Consider the following 25,793-nt stretch of genomic DNA (forward strand, 5'->3'; position numbering starts at 1 on the left):
ATTATTCTACAAATCTAATAAATCCTAATGAATATGATTCACTGAACGATTATTACATTTTTTTTACTCACATTCTCTATCAAAAATGAATGGACAAATATAAACATCTATTAAGTGGTGAGATTAAAATAAAAAATTTGACTTTTTCTCGTAAATTCTAGAACTAGACACTGTACATGAAAACATTGCATAAATGTATGCAAACTAAATGCTAAAATAGACATTTAACTTGACGTAAATTGTTTTGAAACTGTTCTTTCTAGTCACAAAGGCAAAATGTTTGTTCTGCTTTTTGAATCTTCTCCTTTGGTCGAAATTTAAAGTGATTTTCTAAAATATTTGGCTTATGTAAGTCATTTAATTTTCATTTCTTGACTGTCCCAGATAGCAAGCCACCACTGAAACAATGTTAAGTAAATGTTGATGTGTCAACACTAACAGCATTGAATTAATATTGCAATGTTGGTTTCATATCAATGGTGAGATTTCAATGTCATGAAGTGATTGCACATTCATTTATTGTTGAAACAATATTCAGGTTGAAAGAAAAAATAAACATTCTCATACCATTGATGAAAAGGTGAAAATTACTGAAAAGGTTAAAAATACAGGAGAAGCAAATGGCTGAATCTTCATCATCAACAAAAGGCAAAAGAAGGAGGAGCATGGAAGAACCAAATTTATGTAAGTTGTAATTAAATTAAATTTCTTAAGAAACTAAAAAAATATCCAAATAATAACAAATATGTAGAACCTGCTGAAGAAATGTGTAAAATTGTTACCAAATAAAATACAAAAAAATTAAATCTTTAATTGGACATTGTATTATGGCTAAGCTGTAGCTCCACTATTACTGTGTAATTGCACAAATTATGGTTACAAATACAGTAGTTTATAAAAATAAATGTCGGGATTAAATCTCATGTTTGTCAGTAATTTATACAAAACAGAATATACATTTTTTTAAATGAAAAAATAAAAAATATTATTATGGAATTAAATTTTTAATCATTATCAGCTCAAATAATCATGTTAAAGTTTATTTTATTTTATTTTTTTGAATATGTTCTACAACATTTAAAGTAACTATGTACTGAAATAAGGCTGACTTTGTTGTAAATGTGTTATTGTTGCTGTGATGCTGTGTCAGTTGAATAAGACACTCAAGCATGTACAGATGTAAGTAAAAATGAAAAAAACTCTGTAAAGATAACAACTTTGTATCATCACACCACCCTGAAACTGATCATTTTTAATGCACATTGTTTGCCCATTATGTAGAAGCTACATATTAATGCAGGTACTTCTGAGTTTTGTCCCAATGTAAGATTCCATTTACAAATAACAAAAAACACTGAGTGTAAAAGTCAGAAATTTTAACACCATCAGTGACACCCCAATAAGTGTGTTTACACTTCATTTGTCTTATTAAATAAAAAGGCCTTTTTGTATCAGTTCAAGAAAAATGTATAGAAATTCTTGTCTGTGATTTTCATACCTAAACAATAGATACAGTTTACTGTTTAGTAGGGCTGCACGTTTATGACAAAAATCATAATTGTCGATTATTCCTTTGAAATTGTAATTGCGATTATTAATTACTATTATCACAATTTACATTAAATGGTGTTTTGAATAGCTTTATAACATTGTTTGAAGTAACTGCATGCCATATTTTATAACATTTAAATATTTTTTTTATCTTGGTGACTTTTCTATCCTATTTCTTTGAGGGTGGAATCATCAGAGAGTATCTCCAAGACTTGACTTGAGTAAAACGGTCAATCACCATACTAGTATTTATAGTGCTGAGAATTCCTTTTTCAACTGACAGAACAGACGAATGATGGAGTCTGTTCTGGTCCATTGTTCACCTAAGTCATGTATGTATTTTAACTTAAATACTGAATTAGTTTAATAATAGAAAGTCATGATGTTCAGACTGTAATGTCTTAGTGCTTTAACAGTTTATATTTTATTTAGATCTATCTTTAGGATGATTTAATTTAAGGCTTTTGTTCGTCTTGGGTATGGAATAATATTCTAAAGGGGTTATATATTAAGGGGTTAAATATTCTAATATGTCAGGGGTGTTCAGAATCAGAGACAGTGGGCCTCCTTTTTCACACAACATACATTTGTTAGCCGAGTTTAATCAGCTGTGTTAACATAAAATATTAGAAGTTAGACTTTTATCTGAATAATAAGATTGTTGTGTTTTCTGACATTTTAATTGCTGTCCCGTTTAAGGGCTGTAAGGTAATTAAGTCACGTGGTGTGAAAGCGGCGCTGTGCAGACCGACAGGTGTAGGACATTAAAGTATCGCGAGAGCATTTCTAGAGCATATTCGAGCGCACACTCTCGCGGTATTTTGGCGAGAGCGTGTGTGTGTGGGTGGGTGGGTGTGTGTGTGAGAGTGTGTGTGTGTTTGTGGGTGGGTGGGTGTGTGTGTGTGTGTGTGTGTGTGGGTGGGTGGGTGTGTGTGTGAGAGTGTGTGTGTGCGCGCGTGCTGAGAGAGATGTCAGTCAAAATCGTGTACAGTAAACGGCAACAGTGCTCTAATAAAACGATCAACATTTCATTAATTCCTCTACACTCCTGTGGAACAAACATTCGGGGCTAGATTAAAAACATCCGGGGCTCGAGCCCCGAATGAATAGCCCTAGCGACCCCCCTGGTGCAGCCCTACTGTATAGAGACCAGAATGAAACAGATTACAGTATTTCTACACTATTTATAAAATATGTGTAACATTTTTTCTTTCAAATCTAGATTTTCAAGACTCCAGCAGTCTCCTGTCTGAAGAGCAGCTGCTGTGTTCAATCTGTCTGGATGTGTTCACTGATCCAGTCACCACTCCATGTGGACACAACTTCTGTAAGAGCTGCCTTACACAGTGCTGGGAGAAATGTCAACACTGTCAATGTCCATTATGTAAAGAGAAATTCACCAAGAGACCTGAACTGAAGATTAATATAACACTGAGAGAGGTTGCAGATCACTTCAAGAAGAAAAGTGCTTCTGACAAACCTGAGGTTCTTTGTGATGCCTGCACTGGAGAGAAGCTGAAGGCCCTGAAATCCTGTTTGGTTTGTTGTGCTAGTTTGTGTAAAACTCATTTAGAGTTTCATAATAATATGCCCAAACATAAGAAACACAAACTAATGAACCATGTGGAGAACCTGGAGGACTAAATATGCCAGAAACATGAGAGAGCTCTGGAGCTGTTCTGTAGAGATGATCAGATGTGTGTGTGTCAGTTCTGCACTGAAGGAGATCACAAGAATCACAACACTGTTCCTATAGAGGAGGAGAGCAGAGAGAGGAAGGTAAGAAACACAGATTAACATCAACTATGGACATTATGTTATATAATGCAAAATAATTTATCCAGTAGTAGATCAGATTATAATGTTGTGAATTAAGTTTCTTAAAATACTAAATACTCAAATATTATGTCTTGTACTGTGTATAACAAATAATTTTTTTTTTTTTTAAAAAGTCTTCTTCTCTGTCCTCAGACTCAGCTGGTGAAAACACAGACAGATGTGCAGCAGATGATTCAGGACCGACTGAAGGAGATAAAAGAAATCAAACACTCAGTAGACCAAAGCAAAGTGTGTACAAACATGACATGAGTTTATAGCTGATCAATTCAGTTTTCTTTTTATTTTGTAGAAATGAACAAACTGCATTAAATATTAGTTCTCTATTCAGTGTTATCTGATGGAAGTGAAAATGTGTTCCTCCTTTAGAGAAGCACAGAGAAAGAGAAAGCAGACAGTGTTAAAGTCTTCACTGCTCTGATTCGCTCCATTGAGAGAAGTCAGGCTGAGCTGCTCAAGGTGATGGAGAAGAAGCAGAAAGCAGCAGAGAGGCAGGCTGAAGGACTCATTAAAGAGCTGGAGCAGGAAATCACTGTGCTAAAGAGGAGAGACACTGAGCTGGAGCAGCTCTCACACACTGAGGAGCATCTCCACCTCCTACAGGTCAGTGTTCCTCTCTCTGCTCACTGGTAATGTAGAACATCACAGAACAACACTCACCATGCTGAGGGATTTCTCCTCTCTCCTGCTCTACTGTAGATTTACTCCTCCATGTGCAGCCCTCCACACACCAAGAACTGGACTGAGATCAGTATTAACACTGATCTGAGTGTGGACACTGTGAGGACAACTCTGTCTCAGCTTCAGCAGACTCTGAAGGAGAAACTCACTAAAACACTCAATGACAAGATAAAGGAAACAGGTGAGAAATTATTTTGTATTTTATATTTGTGAAATAAGTCTCTAATAATAGACTGTTTTATATGGTTCTAAATAAATCTAAATAAAAATACCAATAACTAATCTGAACTAATTTTTTTATTATTTTCCACAGAACTGAAGAGGATTCAGCAGTATTCAGGTACAGTGAGGTTTCTATTTCCTCTCATATTAAAATGTACATATCAGCATTACACCACTGCATCATCAGACTTATTTACATCTGTAGATCTCTCCAGATAAAAGGAAGCCCTTAAATTTTTTTCTACTTTAGAAAGACTGATCATTTTCATACATTTCACTAATAAAATAAGTAAACTTATATTTGGACATAGATTAACTATTTTTAACTGTATGATAAAAGATGGATTTCTTTGCCTATTGATGGTAAATTTAATCTTAATGCTGATCAAAAGGTGAGCGTTTTATATTTATGCTTTTTTTTACACCATGCAGTGTCTTTATCATTTACAAATAAGCTTGAGCGTAAAAGGCATGAATGTGTTCTAAATGTGTTCAAGTGTTTAATACAAATAATTTTTGTATCAGTTCAGGAAAACGGGTATAAATTCAGGTCTGTGATTTTTACACCTAAAATACAAATGCAGTTTACTGTATAGATCAGGGTTCAACAACCTTAAACACATGCAGTGTAGTCACTGACACACTGGCAGTAAGCTTCCTCAAGAGATTTTTTTTAACAGTTAAAGCTCTGTCTCTGCTGCATACCACATTTTGAAGAACCAATTTTTTTAGAAAGGCTATGCTGTGTGTACTTTATCTTTTAGCACAAGAAAAGTTTCAAATATCAGGATATTCATCAAACATGGAATATCCAGTTATGGGAAGCAAACAAACTCCCACAAAGTATTTGCCACTGATAGAAGTCATGCAACAAAACCCAGCTATAGCGTTGCTCATTGCATTGTTCAACACTGAAAGCCATTCACTGATGGCAGAAGTTTCTGTTTGAAGGCTTACCAAAGAGACAATAAAATCCAAAATAAAAGATATTCCCATGTCTGCTAGAAGTGTTCAGCAAAGTATTGAAGAAATGGCCGAAAATGTTAGCTCTTAGCTAAGATGAGAGCGTGGACATGAATGACATAATGCACACTGTTTTGGACATGTTTGACACATGAAGCGCTTTTGTTGGCAAACTTGTTTGCCACTTTCCACTATTTCAAGCATGTAAGGGAGACTTTAAGTGACTACATATAACCCCCAGATAATGAAGCTCAGCAAAGACAAGCAGGGTCAGGGAAACACTGACTGGTATGCATCTGTTTATTTAGTGTGTCCATGTTTACGCAAGGTGAAAACAATGCTGTATCCCCAAAAGCCCAAACCCATTCATCAATAGATTTTTAAAACAGAGACTTAATCAAATGGTTCTGTGCACATAGTGAAACGAACATCTTAAATGAAAGCTTGTAGTTTTTCGAACTCAAAAATGTCGAGACAGCAGCTTAAGTATTTATTTAACTAAGTTTTGTCTGAATGTTGCTTGTCAGTGTATGGGAGTAGTGCTGATTTAAATTGAAGACTCAGAGCCTCTGCTATCAGCTAGTCTGGCAACGCCGGTTTTTAGATCATTTACAAGTAGATGGTTTATGCACGTGTAGCCTTATAAAACTATTCCATTAGTTTCCATTACCAGTGAACTGTACATCGGTGTAAGCAACCTTCTGCAGATAAATATTTAAAGTACATTTTCAGTTTTATCAGTAATTGCCACTGAAGTAAATCATACTCGGCACATGCCATGACACTATATATGGCAGGGGTGTCCAACACTTCGCAACCAGTAACTCGTGACACACTTAAAGTTTCATAGAATATGTACAAAATTTATTAAATCAAATGAACTTAGTAAACCTGTTTACATTTAATCCAAATCAAAATCACAGACTTACCACCCCTTTCAGTTGTTGTACCAGAATCTGACTCCCCGGACAAATCATGCGCCTCCGCACGTGCATCACGCAGTTTAATACAGCAATTCATCAAGCTTTTTCACACATAGTTAGCATCAACTTTACATGGAAGCTTTAAATAAATGTAAATCTATAAGCACAAAATGAAGTAGTTTGGTTAAAGGATAAAGTAAACACATGGCAGATCTTTTTAATTTGGAAGCTGCTGGAGATTCGACAGCGTTAGGAATAAAGCAACGATGCTGCCAAAGTAAAAGCGCTGAATGAATCTATCCTGCTGCATGAAGATGCAGGACGAGTGTGCTGTAGACATTTCTTATTAGTGCAGCTGATGTTTCCTAGTAAAATACTCTTTAATATTTCCCATTGCACATGCATATGAATGCCATAAAAATACTATTATTTAATCACATAAAGTCCAATACGATTACAGGTCTCTGTTATTAAAATTAATATCACCTTCAATATCAAAGATGTTCCATTTTAAACAAAAAGAGTCTTTTTTAGTCTTGCTGAGGTCATCAGGGTATGTGAAAGGGGATTTATTAGTAACAATTTACTGATAAATAACAGAATCCATGTGAATGAATACAATCTGACAACAATAACTGATAAGTCTAGTCAGCAAACCTGTTGTGTTAAATCAATTAACTCAGCTCAACAAATAACATGCTGCTTATGTGAATTTAAATGTTTTAAATGTTCACGCAAAAATAGCAGATTCAACTGGTTTGGTTTATGGTAATAAGTTATGTAAATAAATGTTACTAACAATCTAACATTTTTTATGTTGGAACACTTTTATCTGTAAAATAAATAAAGATAAAATACATGAGTTAAAGGCACAGTTAAATAAAAGGTTAAAATATTTATGGTATTAGTTATGTTATTCATTATTGGACAGATTGAAAAAAAATCGTTAGACTAATTGATTATTAGAAGAAAAAATCGACAGATGAATTGATTAGAAAATATTTGTTAGTTGCAGCTTTAGTTTGCATATTTCTGATGTGAACGTTTTCATGATGATGGCAGTATTCTTATATAGTCCTGTATTTCTTTTTGATATATAATGCTGTATAATGCTGACAATTTTTTTTTCATCTTTTACAGACTTCTATCATAAATTGTACATGTTTTTTTTTTCCTTTTTAAAGCAAATTTTTTTTTAATGTTTGATTATTTATTCTTCTATAAATCCTAATGAATATGTTTCACTGGATGATGATTTACTATTTTTACCTGCATACTCATATCACACACTGTGTATTTCTCTCAGTGGATGTGACTCTGGATCCTGATACAGCAAATCCATATCTCATCCTGTCTGCTGATGAAAAACAAGTGACATATGGAGAAACACGACAAAATCTCCCTGAAACACCACAGAGGTTGAGCAAATATATACATGTTCTGGGAAAGCAGAGTTTCTCTTCAGGGAGATTTTATTATGAGGTGCAGGTCAAAGGGAAAATTGACTGGGCTCTTGGAGTGGCCAAAGAGTCCATTAACAGGAAGGGAGACATTACTCTGAAACCTCAGAATGGATTCTGGACTGTGATACTGAGGAATAAGAATCAGTATGAGGCTTGTGATGATCCCTCTGTCCCCCTCACACTGAGAAAGAAGGTGGAGGTGGTGGGGGTGTTTGTGGATTATGAGGAGGGTCTGGTCTCCTTTTATGATGTGAAGTCCAGATGTCATATCTACTCTTTCACTGGTCAGTCTTTCACTGAGAAACTCTATCCATACTTCTGTCCTTATAATAATGATGGAGGTAAAAATTCAGCACCACTGATCATCACTCCTGTATTTAATGACTAAAATAATTTTCACATAAAACTGAACAAAACTGTATTAACACAAATACAAAACTTCATTAAACACAAATACAATCAAATTCATATTTTATATAGAAATAAAAATGTCAGGCTGATTCTCTTCTAAGAATCAGAAATGAATAAATTAATCCTTTATCTGCGGTATTTTCTGCCATCTGCTGGTGCAAAGGGGAAACGATGTTTTCATAAGAAACTAATTCCTAAAGGTAGGACGACAGAGGGAGCCTCATTAATATTCATGAGGACGTTCTACCTGATTGGTCACTGACACGTTTTGGCTGTGACGTTTCATGATGCTGCACGAGACTGCTTTTTTTCTGACTGCTGTGAAAAATCCTCCTGAGGAGATTAAACTGACTAGAGCAAGATACAGAATTAACCATCCAGAAATACATTTTATTTCATTTTCTGTTAGAAAAGCCAGCTAGCTATTCTTCATAAACATTTTAATATACCGTGGTTTTATTGACTACATTCTCCACACTGAAATGAAAATGAATATGTCATTATGTGATAAACGGGTAAATTCTGAGCGGGACAGTAAATCACTGTAACTTTAATCTGGTTGTAGCGGAGCCAGGAATCACAATGTGGGTGGGCCCAGAGAAATTTGGGTGGGCCTAGCCTAAAATGCATCTTTTATCAAAATAAGCCAACACAACTACACCTGCCTGAATGCAAACCACCATTTAATCAGAGCATAAACCTGTATGTCATTGTAAGCAGTATTATGAACATAACGATAATCTGACAGACGCCCCGCAACACCATTATCAAAGCAGCAGGACAATATCGGACAGTATGTAATACAATGCTTGGTCATAGTTTGGTTCAACGGTCATATAAACTACATGAAATGAACAACAATGACTATACAACTATGAACAAAAAATGAACAAAATAAATGAAAAATGAACAACAATGACTATACATAGTATGAAAATGTAGAGCTCCTTACTTCTCGAGATTGATGGCTCCTGAACATCGGAATTATCTTCCTCCTCCGGCTCCACACGTCGTCTTTTTGACACAAACTTTAATAAGTTGTTCGTTGCACTAGTCATGGTCTTTTTCATGCAGTTAACTTTAAACAAGAAAAGCTGTCAGTGTTACCAGTTAAGATATTTTTAAAAGGCTATTTCAAAAAATCACATGTTAACTTGTGATTCTTACCTCTATATTACTCTTTTTTTCTCTTCCCCTTCTTAACGTCGCTTCCTGACCCCTGAAAATGTTCTTTTTTCACTCATTTTTAGAAAGGATAGTTTAAGTGCACATAAATGGCACAACTAACATGTTTGTTAACTGCGTGCGCCATGCATAATTAATGCGTTATGGGGATGTATTATAATCACGTCAAGATGTGTAAAGTGTTTAAATTAGTCCGCCATTACATGTTGTCAAATCTTATGATTTTTTATGTCAACTTTATTTTATTCTAACAATTCTAATTTTAATCAGTTCCATGATCGATCAGTATTAAAAGTACGTTAACTGGCTAAAATAATTTTGCTTAATGTATGGGTGTAGGAGCGCACGATGGTCACTAGAGGACGCCGACAAAAAAATACTCTCGTGGTTATTTTGCGCTGTGGACTGCTGCCGATGTCACCTATGCCACGGACCGGCCCTGCCACGAGCTATTAACAACCAAAACAACTTAACTTTAAAAATATCATATAATATCATATTTTTTTGGAATTTTGAAATATTTTAATATTGTGAATATGATATACTCTTTTCAAAACAATAGTTAATATATTACTTGTAAATGAAATTTAGGGGCGCAGCTTTTTCTTTTCTACCGTTTATTTATTTATTTATTTATTTAGGGTTTTTTTTAGTTTTCATATAACATAGTTGCTGGATTAGAGGTTTGGTCATTTTCACTGACAGTTGAAAAAGTGCACCTATTTTCCCCTGACGCATCTGCCAATCAACCACATCTGTTTCTAAACAACCTTAAATGCTTTAGTTTTTAATGCAGAGATTTTAAACCAAATTGATGGATTTATCTGACGAAGCAAGGATTGTATAAATGTTTTATCTATAAATCCTACTCTAGAAAATGCAGCTTTAGTTTTCTAGTCTAAAAGTTAGTTTAAATTTTTTTTCTCTGTTTTCAGAATGATTAAAAACATTTCATTTGATCAAAATTCAACATTTTCTCCTTATTGTGTGTTTATGTGAGTCATTTAGTTCAAAGTCAATAAACACGCCTCAAAAACAAACACCTTTCCGCCATTGAAAATATCTGTGCTGAAAGGCTACGTTTCCACTGGTGCGTTTTGAGAGAAGGTGAGAGGGTTTTTTCAATTGATTCCTACTGAAGCCGCAAAGCTGTCTTTTTATCAGTCAAGTTATTTGTATTGAAATTTCATATGCTCATCTGTCTGATATACAGACCCTTTGTCAGATTTGTCCCCCTTAAACCTTCCGAAACTCCACTTCACATAACACATTGTTGCAGCTTACAATCATGACAACATGAACTACAATGAACGCAGCACAACATTCTACCAACATTTTCACAGTCACCTAACTTCTGATCATGCAAACCTGTTCCCCATCATAACCACACCTTCATAAATATATTTGGGACATTCAGCCAGTTGTGAAGCAATGCTCAGTGTGACCTAACCTGCTATTCTGCCTTGCTGCCTAGTTTTTAAATTTGGGATTTGATTTCTTAATAAAGATCATTCACAGTTCATTCTAATTCATGTTAATGAAGAAAATTAGAAAAAAAATGTTCCCCTCTTGTACTGGTTTAGGCAAACAAAAATAAACAGGAAATATGAGTCTTGATGTTCACTATTTGTGTATGTTTATACCATATATAACCCAGCATCTGTTCTCTGGAATTTCTGAAATCAAAAACCTACCCTCCGATTGCTCGTGTTAACAAGTAGGTGGGACACAGAGGCATCAGAGTTAATCACAGAGGAAGGATAATCATGTGGCCAGCTGTTCACCTGAAGTAGAATGGTGGTCATTTTATTCAGCTCAATATTCAGTCCATACACCAGTCCTGGCTTTCGTGAAGGAGGTAAAAACTGATCATCTCACCTGTAATTGGGACTGAATAAATGAACACCTCACATAAAAATAACATCTACTAAATGAAGTACAAAAAAAGGCTGTTCAAAAACATTTTGTTGTGGTCTGAGATATGACAAACTTTCAATGTAATTAGAGATGCTTCTTCATTTTTTAAAGAGGCTGGATGTACAATAAACAATTTCAATAGTAAATGAATCCAGAGTTCATTATTTAGAGTTTAATTATCAGAAGTAAATTTTGTACTGGAGTTATGCACATCTACAATACAAAAATGTAGCCTACTCAAAATATCTTCATTCATAAAATCAGATTTATCTGAATTAACAGATGTTCATCAAATAATTATAATAATATGGTTATTTTGAGTGCTTCTGATTCTACTTTTTGAACAGACAGTGCCTGATATTATTCTGATGTTTTTAACATTTAACTATAACAATGACTGAAACAATGACTGTAAATAAATTACAAATTAAAGGTAAGTTACAATATTTTACTCTCAGTCTCTCTTTTGTAGGTTGATGGCCCTTCAGTATTGATGGAAAACTTTTACTGATTTTCACTGTTAATTTTCAATTACTTTAAAGCAAGTAATGAGACCTTGCATCTTATATTTCTGAAGATTCTCTTAATGGGTAGAGCTTAAGAGCTGTGTATATATGATTGTAAAATACCAAATTATTTTTTCTGTCTAGTAGATTACACTTGTCTCTTCCACTCTCTTTCTTGTTTTGGCCAAAGCAAAGTAAATATAAGTTTACTGGTATACTCCTTCATATCATTTTAATCTGAATCTGTGCATTTGTGACATTAGGACTGGGAGCTCTGTAACCTGTTATGTCTTGTTCTACTTTTATTTCCAGGTAACTGAAAGTGAAAGGAGACGGTTGGAAAACATACGGCTAAAATCTTCTACAGAAGAATACAGCACTACAGCACAAGAGGAGTGAAAACGCAATCAATTCTGACTTCCCACAAAAAGAGAGGTGAAAATAAAGGTAGGTACTCACTTCAGTGAAAGAATTAAGTGGTGTTTATGTTACATGGTGAAACCTTTTAGCTACCTTGAATGAACAGAATCAGAAATTTTAGGCCCGGTAAAGTTCAAATTCAGCAAACATTCTTGTAAACAACTTGTCAGTGGCATTGCTTATGATGGAATATACCAGGTTTAACAGCTTATACATGCTCTTAAATGTTTTTGTAATGAACAATTTCTTGATGTAAAGGTTTAACTGGAGCATAAAATGGCAGAACCTTCATCACCACAACTAAGAAAAGGCAAAAGGAAACGCATGGATACACCAGATTCTTGTGAGTAACACAAATTATTTATAAAAAAAAATCACTTTGAAATGTGTCCAGTTGCAACCATGCAATTAAGTATGCAGTGGATCTTTTCATAGTGTTAAAGAAAACCGCAATAGAAATAGAACATTAAGCATAAACATGATTCAATATTTTTTTTTATTTACCTGAAACCCAGTTCAGTTAGACAGTTCATGTATATAATGTGTAACTTAATACATTTCATAAAATTATAAATTTCCTTCATAATCTATGAAGTTTAGTTTCATGTGATTCCAGCAGTCTCCTATCTGAAGAGCTGCTGCAGTGTTCGATCTGTCTGGATGTGTTTCTGTCAAAGGGGAGAGCACCAATATATTATTAAAGGGCAGTTTCTTTCTTTTTTTACTTCTTTTACTAATCGGGAGTCAACTATGCCACCTATATTTTTTTTACTAAGACTTTTGTTTGTTTTTTTTTGTTTACCAATTTTAACTCAGTATAACGCAAATTCTCCACAGAGGGCGAGGCATCAACACAGACACTCAAGGAGTAAATCACATTACAACAAGCACTTTATTAACATAAAACACGTCTGTATATGATGTCTTTCTGGCAGGCAGCAACAGTCCTGGTTTAGTCCCACTGCAACAGATACTCCACAGATCACCCCACCACTAGAAAAAAATAAAACAAAACACTGCCAGTATCTCTAGCCCACTTCATATGTAAAAAGCTATTACTACTATCACAGTCCACCCCAAGCCAGTGTTACAGCACACAAAAAGGAAAAATAAAAAATATAGTGCCTATAGGCTAAGATATTGGCAATTAATTTCTGTCACAGTCTTATTTATAAACTTCAAGCGATGTCAAATCAGCACAGGTCTTTATTCATCAAGCCACCTTAAGTGGATCAAATACTAAAAACAGTACTCACAATTTGACTGGGCAGCCATGTGCACCTCTACTCACTCGCACTTCTGGTCGTTTGCTCAGCTCACGGCGTTTTGTTTGTCTCAGCCACCGTAGCACTCTCGCTCAGCAGTCTGAAAATCTCATGCTGACATCCTCACACCCATACGCTCCTTTAGGCGTCCCCACGTCCCCTTCACCAGACTCAAGAAGCTCTATTACTCAAGCCGACGCGGGCTCCTGTGCACCACAGCTCAACTGGATGAACCATTTCCGTCGACCCCTCAAGCGATTGTACATTATATATTTAGATTATAGATTGTAGATTTTATATATATATATATATATATATATATATATATATATATATATATATATATATACACTATATTGCCAAAAGTATTCGCTCACCTGCCTTGACTCGCATATGAACTTAAGTGACATCCCATTCCTAATCCATAGGGTTCAATATGACATCGGTCCACCCTTTGCAGCTATAACAGCTTCAACTCTTCTAGGAAGGCTGTCCACAAGGTTTAGGAGTGTGTTTATGGGAATTTTTGACCATTCTTCCAGAAGCGCATTTGTGAGGTCACACACTGATGTTGTACGAGAAGGCCTGGCTCTCAGTCTCCGCTCTAATTCATCCCAAAGGTGTTCTATCGGGTTGAGGTCAGGACTCTGTGCAGGCCAGTCAAGTTCATCCACACCAGACTCTGTCATCCATGTCTTTATGGACCTTGCTTTGTGCACTGGTGCACAGTCATGTTGGAAGAGGAAGGCGCCAGCTCCAAACTGTTCCCACAAAGTTAGGAGCATGGAATTGTCCAAAATGTCTTGGTATGCTGAAGCATTCAGAGTTCCTTTCACTGGAACTAAGGGGCCGAGCCCAGCGCCTGAAAAACAACCCCACACCATAATCCCCCCTCCACCAAACTTTACACTTGGCACAATGCAGTCAGACAAGTACCGTTCTCCTGGCAACCACCAAACCCAGACTCGTCCATCAGATTGGCAGATGGAGAAGCACGATTCGTCACTCCAGAGAACGCGTCTCCACTGCTCTAGAGTCCAGTGGCGGCGTGCTTTACACCACTGCATCCGACGCTTTGCATTGCACTTGGTGATGTACGGCTTGGATGCAGCTGCTCGGCCATGGAAACCCATTCCATGAAGCTCTCTGCGCACTGTTCTTGAGCTAATCTGAAGGCCACATGAAGTTTGGAGGTCTGTAGCGATTGACTCTGCAGAAAGTTGGCGACCTCTTCGCACTATGCGCCTCAGCATCCGCTGACCCCGCTCCGTCAGTTTACGTGGCCTACCACTTTGTGGCTGAGTTGCTGTCGTTCCCAAACACTTCCACGTTCTTATAATACAGCTGACAGTTGACTGTGGAATATTTAGGAGCGAGGAAATTTCACGACTGGATTTGTTGCACAGGTGGCATCCTATCACAGTTCCACGCTGGAATTCACTGAGCTCCTGAGAGCGACCCATTCTTTCACAAATGTTTGTAAAAACAGTCTGCATGCCTAGGTGCTTGATTTTATACACCTGTGGCCATGGAAGTGATTGGAACACCTGATTCTGATTATTTGGATGGGTGAGCAAATACTTTTGGCAATATAGTGTATATATATATATATATATAAAAGAATACAACACATTCACAAAAAATAAATAAACATTACAGCATCCCCTAACATGTTCACTGATCCAAGTCACCACTCCATGTGGACACAACTTCTGTAAGAACTGCCTTACACAGTGCTGGGAGAAGAGTCAACACTGTCAATGTCCATTATGTAAAGAGAAATTCACCAAAAGACCTAAACTGATCATTTATACAACACAACAATCATTTGCAGATTACTTCAAGAAGAAAAGTGCTTCTGACAAACCTGAGGTTCTTTGTGATGCCTGTACTGGAGAGAAGCTGAAGGCCCTGAAATCCTGTCTGGACTGTCATGCATCTTTCTGTAAAACTCATTTAGAGCCACATGATTATGTTCCAAGCTATAAGAAACACAAACTAATAAACCCTGTCAAGAAGCTGGAGGACTACATATGCCAGAAACATGAGAGAGCTGTGGAGCTGTTCTGTAGAGATGATCAGACGTGTGTGTGTCAGTTCTGCACTGAGACAGACCACAAAAATCACAACACTGTTCCTATAGAGGAGGAGAGCAGAGAGAGGAAGGTGAGAAACACTGATTAACATCAACGTTGGACTTTGTTAGATAATGCAAACTAATATATCCAGTAATAGATCAGAGGTTAAACATCTGCATATTATCAGTTTAAATCCTAAAACAGTGATAAAGTTAATGTTAAGCCATTCACCCTGTACTCTTTGCCAAATCAAACAAAAATTTAATTGTCATACTGTATATGTAAGAAAATTACAAAACATTATATGTAAACCTTTAAACAAAAAGAAATTTATATATGTTGTCTTCTGCTCTGTCCTCAGACTCAGCTGGTGAAAACACAGACAGATGTGCAGCAGAAGATTCAGGACCGAATGAAGAAGATAAATGAAATCAAACACTCAGTAGACCAAAGCAAAGTGTGTACAAACATGACATGAGATTATATCTGCTACATTCAGTTTTCTTTTTATTTTGTAGAAATGTATTAAACATTAGTTCTCTATTCAGTGTTATCTGATGGATGTGAAAATATGTTCCTCCTTTAGAGAAGCACAGAGAAAGAGAAAGCAGACAGTGTTGAATTCTTCACTGCTCTGTGTTGCTCCATTGAGAGAAGTCAGGCTGAGCTGCTCGAGGTGATGGAGGAGAAGCAAAAAGCAGCAGAGAGGCAGGCTGAAGGACTCATTAAAGAGCTGGAGCAGGAAATCACTGTGCTAAAGAGGAGAGACACTGAGCTGGAGCAGCTCTCACACACTGAGGAGCATCTCCACCTCCTACAGGTCAGTGTTCCTCTCTCTGCTCACTGGCAAGGCAGAACATCACAGAACAACACTCACCATGCTGAGGGATTTCTCCTCTCTCCTGCTCTACTGTAGATTTACTCCTCCATGTGCAGCCCTCCACACACCAAGAACTGGACTGAGATCAGTATTAACACTGATCTGAGTGGGGACACTGTGAGGACAACTCTGTCTCAGCTTCAGAAGACTCTGAATGAGAAACTCAATAAAACATTCAATGACAAGTTAAAGGAAACAGGTGAGATTATTTTGTATTTTATATTTTCTCTAATAATAGACTGTTTTATATAATATTAATAATAATATTTGATTAATACCAATAGCTGATCTGAAAGTGATCTTTTGTTGTAATTATTTTACACAGAACTGAAGAGGATTCAGCAGTATGCAGGTACAGTGAGGTTTCTGATTTCCTCTCATACTAAAATGTACATATCAGCATTACACCACTGCATCATCAGACTTATTTACATCTGTAGATCTCTCCAGATAAAAGGAAGTCTTAAAGTGTCTCTCATTATCTTCCTCACTATAGCTCCTTATTACGGCCATGCACTAAATCCCTTAAACCCTTTTCTACTTTAGAAAGACTGATCATTCAAAGTAATGCAGGAAACATTGCACAGAGATTAACATTATCCTTTTTATTAAACTCTCTGAAAAAAGATTACTTTATTGCCTATCAAGTATAAATGTAATTGTCATGATGGCCAAAAAGGTCAGAGTTTTATACACTGATCAGGCATAACATTATGACCACCTGCCTAATATTATGATGGTCCCCCTTTCGCTGCCAAAACAGCCCTGACCCATTGAGGCATGGACTCCGATAGATGTTAGCAGCAGATCCTTTAAGTCCTGTTAGTTGCAATGTATGACAAAGATTCTGGTGGCCGTCGCTCAACCACGATGTCGAAGAGTTTGTCCGTTCCTGCTCGGGCTGCGCACAATCCCGAACAAGCCGTCAGCTCCCAGAAGGTCTACTTGAACCACTGCCAGTTCCACGCCGACCCTGGTCTCACATCTCAGTAGACTCTCACAGACCTCCCTGTCTCTCAATGTTTCACCACAGTCATGGTTGTAATTGACCTATTTTCCAAGTCCTGCAAGTTAATCCCCATGAAAGGTCTGCCTACTGCCATGGAAACAGCCACAGCCATTTTCCAAAACATCTTCCGTCACTATGGCTTACCCGAGGACATTGTTTCTGATCGCGGCCCACAGTTCACATCTCGTGTGTGGTCGGAGTTTTGCAAGCAACTCGGGATCAATGTCAGCCTCAGCTCTGGGTATCACCCCCAGTCCAATGGCCAAGCGGAGTGGCTTAATCAAGAAATTGGAAGGTTTCTAAGAACATACTGCAGCCGTGAGCAACACCGTTGGAGTGAGTTTCTCCCCTGGGCTGAGTATGCCCAAAACTTGTTGCGCCACTCCTCTACCGGCTTAACTCCCTTCCAATGTGTATTGGGCTATCAACCTCCACTCTTTCCTTGGTCTGGGGAACCCTCGGATGTGCCCACAGTTGAGGACTGGTCAAGACGTAGTCAGGAGGTCTGGGAAAGAACCCATGTTCGTCTCCAGAGAGCGATCCAACGACAAGAGAACCAAGCTAACCGGCGTCGGCGTCCCCACCCAGCTTACCAAGTGGGTCAGAAGGTGTGGCTTTCTACTAAGAATATAAAACTGAAACTTCCTTGTCATAAGTTAAGCCCCAAGTTTGTTGGCCCGTTTAAAATTCTACACCAAGTTAATCCAGTTTCTTTCTGCCTTGAGCTTCCAGCATCGTATCGTATCTCGCCTTCCTTCCATGTGTCTTTACTCAAGCCCTTCCACGAGCCTCAGACCACCGGCCCCACTACCACTGAACCACCCCCACCACTGGACATTGATGGCTCCCTTGCCTACCAGGTGCGCACCATTCTGAATTCCCGTGGTCGAGGTGGCCGCCTTCAGTATCTGGTGGATTGGGAGGGGTACGGCCCAGAGGAACGTTGTTGGGTTAATGCACAGGACATTCTCGACCCCTCGCTCACAGAGGAATTCCATCTGAGCTTCCCGAATCGACCTGCTCCTCGTCCACCCTCCTGAAGGTGTTCCTAGGGGGGGAGGGGGTTCTGTAACGATGCATGCAGAACCAGAGTGCCAGAAGGAGCCATCACCCAAATATTGACATTTGCGAACTCACTTCCTGTCTTACTCAGTTATTTAAGCAGCACACTGCCTATTGTTCCCTGCGAAGTATTGTTCTCTCTAGTGGATTATGTGCCAAGCCTTGTTTATTGTTCCTGATTGCCTGCTACATGTATGATCATTGCCTGTTACTGTTTTTCTACGAGTCTTGGTTTTGCGGTTTTGGTTTCTGTTTTCTAGTTATTGATTTTCCGGTTTTTGACCCTTTCGCTTAGCCATATCGATTCTGATTCTTGCGTGCCGTTTTTGTGAATAAAGATCTGCTTATGGATTCTACTACGCCTGCCTCGAGTGCGTCCTTACACCAGCATTAACTTCTTCAGCAATTTGGACAACAGTAGCTCATCTGTTGGCTCAGACCACACGGGCCAGTCTTCACTCCCCACATGCATCATTGAGCCTTAGCCGTCCATGACCCAATCACCAGTTCACCACTGACCACTTTTGATAAATACTGACCACTGCAGACCAGGAACACCCCACAAAAGCTGCAGTTTTGGAGATGCTCTGATCCAGTCGTCTAGCCATCACAATTTGGTCCTTGTCAAACTCACTCAAATCCTTACGCTTGCGCATTTTTTCTGCTTCTAACACATCAACTTTGAGGATACAAAGATTCAAGATTCAAGAAGCTTTATTATACATATAGCTGGTGCAGTACATAGTGAAATGAAACAACGTTTCTCCAGGACCTGGTGCTACATAAACATACAACAACAAGTTCAACACAAAACAACAAACAACACCACAGAGCTAGGACAGAAGTTTGTCTTAGCCACGTAAAGTGCACAGTGTGCAGCTAGGTGCAAACAGAGCATAAACAAGACAGTGCAAAAAGACAATAAATACAATAAAGACAACACAAAAGAACACAGGACACTTAGCGCTGAAAAGGAATAAAAGAACGTGTACTGGAATGTAAGTGAAATAAAATAGATAAAGTGAAATGATGAAAAAAATAATGTGTAATGTGCAAAAATATTGTGCAAAAATGCACAGCAGCGGTTGAGGTAATGCAAATAGAATAAACAAATATAACTATAGCAGCGGATGACAGGTTGAGGTAGTGCAGTAAGTAATGAACAGTATAAATTATGTGTGTGTATGTATGCGTCCACACAGTCAAGAGAGAGTGTGTGTGTGTGTGTGTGTGTGTGTGTGTGTGTATCTGTGTGTGAGAGAGACAGAGAGTTAATATACAGTTCAGTCCTGAGTGAGAGTGTGTGAGAGAGTGTAGAACAGTTCAGTCCCGGGTGTTGAGGAGCCTGATGGCTTGAGGAAAGAAACTGTTACACAGTCTGGTTGTGAGGGCCTGAATGCTCCGGTACCTCTTTCCAGATGGCAGGAGGGTGAAGAGTGTGTGTGAGGGGTGTGTGGGGTCAGCCACAATGCTGTTGGCTTTGCGGATGCAGCGTGCGGTGTAAATGTCTGTGATAGAGGGGAGAGAGACTCCGATGATCTTCTCAGCTGTCCTCACTATCCGCTGAAGGGTCTTGCGATCCGAGACGGTGCAGTTCCCAAACCAGACAGTGATGCAGCTGCTCAGGATGCTCTCGATGGTCCCTCTGTAGAACACAGTCAGGATGGGGGAAGGGAGATGGGCTTTCCTCAGCCTCCTCAGGAAGTAGAGGCGCTGCTGGGCTTTCTTGGTGATGGAGCTGGTGTTGAGTGACCAGGTGAAGTTCTCTGCCAGATGGACACCAAGGAATTTGATGCTCTTGACGATCTCCACAGAGGAGCCATCGATGGATAGCGGAGAATGGTCACACTGTGCTCTCCTGAAGTCAACAACCATCTCTTTGGTCTTGTCGAAATTCAGGGAGAGGTTGTTGGCTCTGCACCAGGCTGTTAGATGTTGCACCTCCTCTCTGTATGCTGACTCGTCGTTCTTGCTGATGAGACCCACCATGGTCGTGTCATCGGCGAACTTGACAATGTGGTTGGAGCTGTGCATTGCTGCACAGTCATGAGTCAGCAGAGTGAACAGCAGTGGACTGAGCACACAGCCCTGAGGCGCTCCAGTGCTCAGTGTGGTGGTGCTGGAGATACTGCTCCCTATCCGGACTGACTGAGGTCTCCCAGTCAGGAAATCCAGGATCCAGTTGCAGAGAGAGGTGTTCAGGCCCAGGAGACACAGCTTCTCAATCAGCTGCTGAGGGATGATTGTGTTGAATGCTGAACTGAAATCTATGAACAGCATTCGAACGTAGGAGTCTTTGCAGTCCAGGTGTGTGAGGGCCAGATGGAGGGTTGTGGTGATGGCGTCGTCCGTGGAACGGTTAGGACGATACACAAACTGCAAGGGGTCCAGCGAGGGTGGTAGCTGTGACTTGATGTGCCTCATGACGAGCCTCTCGAAGCATTTCATCACGATTGGTGTGAGTGCAACGGGACGGTAGTCATTGAGGCAGGAAACCGTGGACTTCTTTGGCACAGGGACGATGGTCGTTGTCTTGAGGCACGTAGGGATGATGGAGCTGCTCAGCGAGATGTTGAAGATGTCAGTGAAGACATCTGCTAGCTGCTCTGCACACTCCCTGAGAACTCTGCCAGGAATGTTGTCTGGTCCAGCAGACTTCCGTGGGTTAACTCTGCATAGAGTTCTCCTCACGTCAGCCATGGTGAGAGAGCATTGGGTCATTAGGAGGAGGGATGGTCTTCCTCGCTGTTGTGTTGTTCTGTGCCTCAAACCGAGCGTAGAAGTCATTCAGCGCATCTGGAAGGGAGGCATCACTCTCACATGAAGGTGAAGTTGTCCTGTAGTTGGTGATCGCCTGAATGCCCTGCCACATGCGCCGGGAGACTCTGCTGTTCTGGAAGTGGCTGTGGATTCTCTGGGCGTGTGCACACTTCGCCTCTCTGATGGCTCGGGAAAGTTTGGCCCTTGCTGTTTTTAAGGCCGCCCTGTCCCCTGATCTGAAGGCAGAGTCTCTCGACTTCAGGAGAGCACACTTTCGCAGTCATTCACGGCTTCTGGTTGGAGCGTGTTGTGATGGTCTTGGAGACGGTCACGTCATCGATGCATTTCCCGATGTAGCCGGTCACTGATGCTGTGTACTCCTCCAAGTCAATAGAGTCGCCGTTGGTTGCAGCCTCCCTAAACATGTCCCAGTCAGTGCACTCAAAACAGTCCTGAAGAGCAGAGATGGCTCCTGCTGGCCAGGTCTTAACCTGTTTCAGAACCGGTTTAAAGCGTCTGACGAGTGGTCTGTATGCTGGAATCAACATAACAGAGATATGGTCTGAGTAGCCGAGATGGGGGCGGGGCTCCGCACGATACGCGCCGGGAATGTTTGAATAAACAACATCCAGCGTGTTCGCCCCTCTCATAGCAAAGTCCACATACTGATGGAATTTAGGGAGCACTGTTCTGAGATTTGCATGATTGAAATCTCCGGCGACGATAAACAGTCCGTCGGGGTGAGCATTCTGCAGCTCGCTAATAGCTCCGTACAGCTCACACAGAGCCTCCTTAGCATTAGCGCTGGGTGGAATGTACACTCCGATAATGAGAGTAGTGGTGAATTCCCGGGGTAAATAAAAAGGTCTGCATCTAACAGTCACAAACTCCACTACCGATGAGCAGTAGTTAGACACAAGCACAGAGTCCTTACACCATTCCATGTTGATGTAAACACACACGCCGCCACCGCGAGCCTTACCGCACAGAGCTGCATTCCTGTCGGCACGAAACACGGTTAGCCCGGCTAGCTGAATGGCGGCGTCCGGAACTCTGTCGCTGAGCCACGTCTCCGTGAAAGTTCACTTGCTGTCTAATATATCCCACCCACTAACAGGCGCCATGATGAGGAGATTAGTGTTATTCACTTCACCTGTCACTGCTCATAATGTTATGCCTGATCGATGTACATATACAGTTAGAAAAGATATTTTGCACCATTCTCTTTTATTTACAAATAACATAATTTCGTAAAAGTCATGGATGTGTTTGACAAAAATAACACTTTTACACTTACATTAAATAACACCCTAAACAAGTGTGTTTTATAAAAAGAATTTTTGTATCAGTTCAGGAAAATAAGTAGAAATTTAGGTCTGTGATTTTCACACCTAAACTACAGATGCAGTTTACTGTATAGAGCAGGGGCCAGCAACCTTAGACACATGTGCAGAGTAGTCACTGACACACTGGCAGTAAGCTTCCTCGAGAGGTTTATTTTTCTAACAGTTAAAGCTCTGTCTCAGCTGCATGCCACATTTTGAACCACCATTCTTATGTAGTGTGATTGTTCTCCTGCACACATTTCCCACAGAAGATGCAGTGCAGCGGTTCCAGTTCGGTAGAATAGAATAGACAATGGCAGCTCCACTAGCTAAGAAAGCTAAAATAAATGTTCAGTCATTTTAGCCTGTCTGGACAGAAGATTTCAGTTTTGTTTTTTTTTTTGTTGTTTTTTTAAGCCTTTATGTGCTGTGTGTACTTTATGTTTTGAAAATTTTGTTTGCTGAACATTGGGTTTCACAAGAAAAGTTTTTAAGATCAGGCAGAAAAGAAAGAATCCATCAAACATGGCATATCTGATTATGGGAAGCAAATAAACACCCTCATTGCGTTGCTAAATGCGGAAAGCCATTTACTGATGGTGAATGTATTAGAGGAGCATGTTCTCTGTAGCTCAGAAATTCTTACCAAACAACGAAACAATAAAATCCAGAATAAAAGATTTTCCCATGTCTGCTAGAAGTGTTCAGCAATGTATTGAAGAAATGGCAGAAAATGTTAGCATTTTAAGGTGATCAGAGGGGAGCAGTGAGATTAAATGAGGAAAAATTTAGTCACCATATCATGAAAGTCCACTGCATAGCACCAAGAAAACCTCAGTGCAAATATGTCAGATTCGTGTCTGAATGAGGTTATGGCTTCAGTGGTAAAGATAATTAACTTCATAGTTAAGCGATCATCTCTGACACAGACACTGACCAGTCCCTGTTTGAGGAAATGGACCACACATACAAAGATGTCCCTCTACACTTCTACACCTCGACACGAGTTAGGTGTCTAAGCTGTGGGAAAGTATTGGAGTGGTTTGTCAGCTGCTGTGATGCCTTCAAGGCCTCAAAAAATTTCAGACCCTCTGGTGTAGAGACCATTACTGTACTATTTTGTCCAGCAGGATCAGGTTTTTCCTCAAATGTTTTTCTCTCATGTTCTGTGAATCTTTCTGTTTATTTCCTGAAAAACAAAAATTGCAAACACAAATATTTCACTAAGAAGGAAAACATTTTATATTTTTCACCTTTGACAGACCATAAACTGTACACGTTTTGTTTTTTTCAGTGATGCTCTTAAAACTATTTCATTATTTAATTATTTTATAGAATTCTAATGAATATGATTCACTGGATGATGATTTAATATTTTTATCTGCATACTCATATCACACACTGTGTGTTTCTCTCAGTGGATGTGACTCTGGATCCTGATACAGCTCATCCTAATCTCATCCTGTCTGCTGATGGAAAACAAGTGACATGTGGAGACAAACAACAGAATCTCCCTGTTACACCACAGAGATTTGATCAGTGTCTTAATGTTCTGGGAAAGCAGAGTTTCTCCTCGGGGAGATTTTATTATGAGGTGCAGGTCAGAGGGAAAACTAAATGGACAGTAGGAGTCGCAAGAGAGAACATTAACAGGAAGGGAGACATTACACTGAAACCTCAGAATGGATTCTGGACTGTGTGGCTGAGGAATGAGAATCAGTATGAGGCACTTGCTGGTCCCTCTGTTCCCCTCACACTGAGAAAGAAGGTGGAGAAGGTGGGGGTGTTTGTGGATTATGAGGAGGGTCTGGTCTCCTTTTATGATGTGAAGTCCAGATCTCATATCTACTCTTTCACTGGTCAGTCTTTCACTGAAAAACTCTATCCTTTATTCAGTCCTAATTTAAAAGGAAGTAAAAATTCAGCACCACTGATCATCTCTCCTGTAATTAAGACTGAATGAATTTTCACCTAACAAATTTAATCATCTATTAAATGGTGATGAAAGAAATATCTGGTTCATTTTAGAAATACATATTCCTCTTTAAAGTGCTGTACAGATTATTTTAATACATGGTCTTTTGCGGCAGCATGGTGAAAATAATGAATCATATAGTCTGTTTATTATGAATATTACAAATCAAATGTTAAAAAATAATTATAACAGTACACACTGAGTTTTACTGCAGAATTTAATCAGTCTAAATGTTTGAACTGTACAAAAAAGTTCAGCTGTTGATGTCTGTGTAGATAAAACTGAACAAATCTGTATTTTTCACTTAAAACTATATTTTATTTAGAAATAAAAAAAGTCAGGCTGATTCCCTTCTAAGAATCAGACATGACAAAATTAATTAATCCTGTATTTGCGGTCTTTTCTGCCATCTGCTGGTGCAAAGGGGAAACGATGTTTTCTATAAGAAAACAAATTCTTAAAGGTAGGACGACAGAGGGAGCCTTAATATTCATGAGGATGTTCTACCTGATTGGTCACTGACACTAGTGCAAGAAACAGAATTTACATTTTATTTAATTTTCTGTTTAAAAACCCAGCTAGCTATTCTTTCATAAACATTTCAATATTACCGTGGTTGTATTTACTACATTCTCCACACTGAAATGAAAATTAAAATGTCATTATGTGATAATGAAATCATTTTGCTTGATGTGTGGGTGTAGGAGCGCAAGATGGCCACAAGAGGGCGGACGTCGACAAAAAAACCTCTCGCTCGGCGTTCCCAGTCATTTAGCGCCCTAAGCAACTGCCTATGTCACAGTCCGGGCTATTAACAACCAAAGCAACTTAACTTTTAAACTTAACAAATTTTGTGATATTTAGATATTTTAAATAACGGTGGTGGTTGGCTCTGGGTCGTTGACTAATGTTATTTCAGCCAAAGCATTAACACAATTTGTTTACAAATTATTTGCATTTTGTTTTATTTGAGTTATTAAAGCTCTACATTATCTTGGCTTATTTTGATGTGTTGTCATTTCCTTTCCTCAAATATACACTCTAAATAACAATAGTTATATTTTGAATTTAGGAGAAATATTGTCAGCAGTTCACAAAAAAATGAAACAAAACTGTTCATCTCACCAATACATACACCTGTAAGAAAAAGAAAAAAAAAACATAAGAAACTGATTATTTTGCAGTGGTTTCTTTTTTTCCAGAGCTATATATATATATATATATATATATATATATATATATATATATATATATATATATATATATAGAAAGACAAGATATACAATGTTCGATGTTCTTGCATTCCATGAGTAGAGTTGCTCCTGGTACTGACAGCCACCTGGTTAACATCTTCCTCCCGG

At 38.8% G+C, this 25,793-nt stretch overlaps 1 protein-coding gene and 1 pseudogene across 1 annotated transcript; both read left to right on the forward strand.

The window, feature by feature from the left end:
* The first annotated feature begins 1,169 nt into the window (after nt 1-1,169).
* On the forward strand, nt 1,170-8,221 carry LOC131356252 (E3 ubiquitin-protein ligase TRIM39-like; annotated as a pseudogene).
* Nucleotides 8,222-12,354: 4,133 nt separating this feature from the next.
* On the forward strand, nt 12,355-25,308 carry LOC131356253 (zinc-binding protein A33-like). The gene is made up of 7 exons (XM_058395171.1): nt 12,355-12,421; nt 15,031-15,509; nt 15,783-15,878; nt 16,008-16,241; nt 16,338-16,500; nt 16,627-16,653; nt 23,876-25,308. Exons 1-7 carry the CDS (start codon nt 12,355-12,357, stop codon nt 24,418-24,420), a joined length of 1,611 nt encoding a protein of 536 aa, XP_058251154.1. The 3' UTR covers nt 24,421-25,308.
* The last annotated feature ends 485 nt before the right edge of the window (nt 25,309-25,793 follow it).

The sequence above is a fragment of the Hemibagrus wyckioides genome, linkage group LG07 (assembly GCF_019097595.1).
Source record: "Hemibagrus wyckioides isolate EC202008001 linkage group LG07, SWU_Hwy_1.0, whole genome shotgun sequence".
NCBI classification, from domain to species: domain Eukaryota; kingdom Metazoa; phylum Chordata; class Actinopteri; order Siluriformes; family Bagridae; genus Hemibagrus; species Hemibagrus wyckioides.

What these genes read in the sequence shown, in the direction of transcription:
- LOC131356253 (XM_058395171.1), top strand. Translation starts at nt 12,355, where the DNA reads ATGGCAGAACCTTCATCACCACAACTAAGAAAAGGCAAAAGGAAACGC. An exon ending in ACTCAGTAGACCAAAGCAAA is followed by an intron (nt 15,879 to 16,007) that starts GTGTGTACAAAC and finishes TTCCTCCTTTAG; the next exon opens with AGAAGCACAGAGAAAGAGAA. An exon ending in TGACAAGTTAAAGGAAACAG is followed by an intron (nt 16,501 to 16,626) that starts GTGAGATTATTT and finishes TATTTTACACAG; the next exon opens with AACTGAAGAGGATTCAGCAG.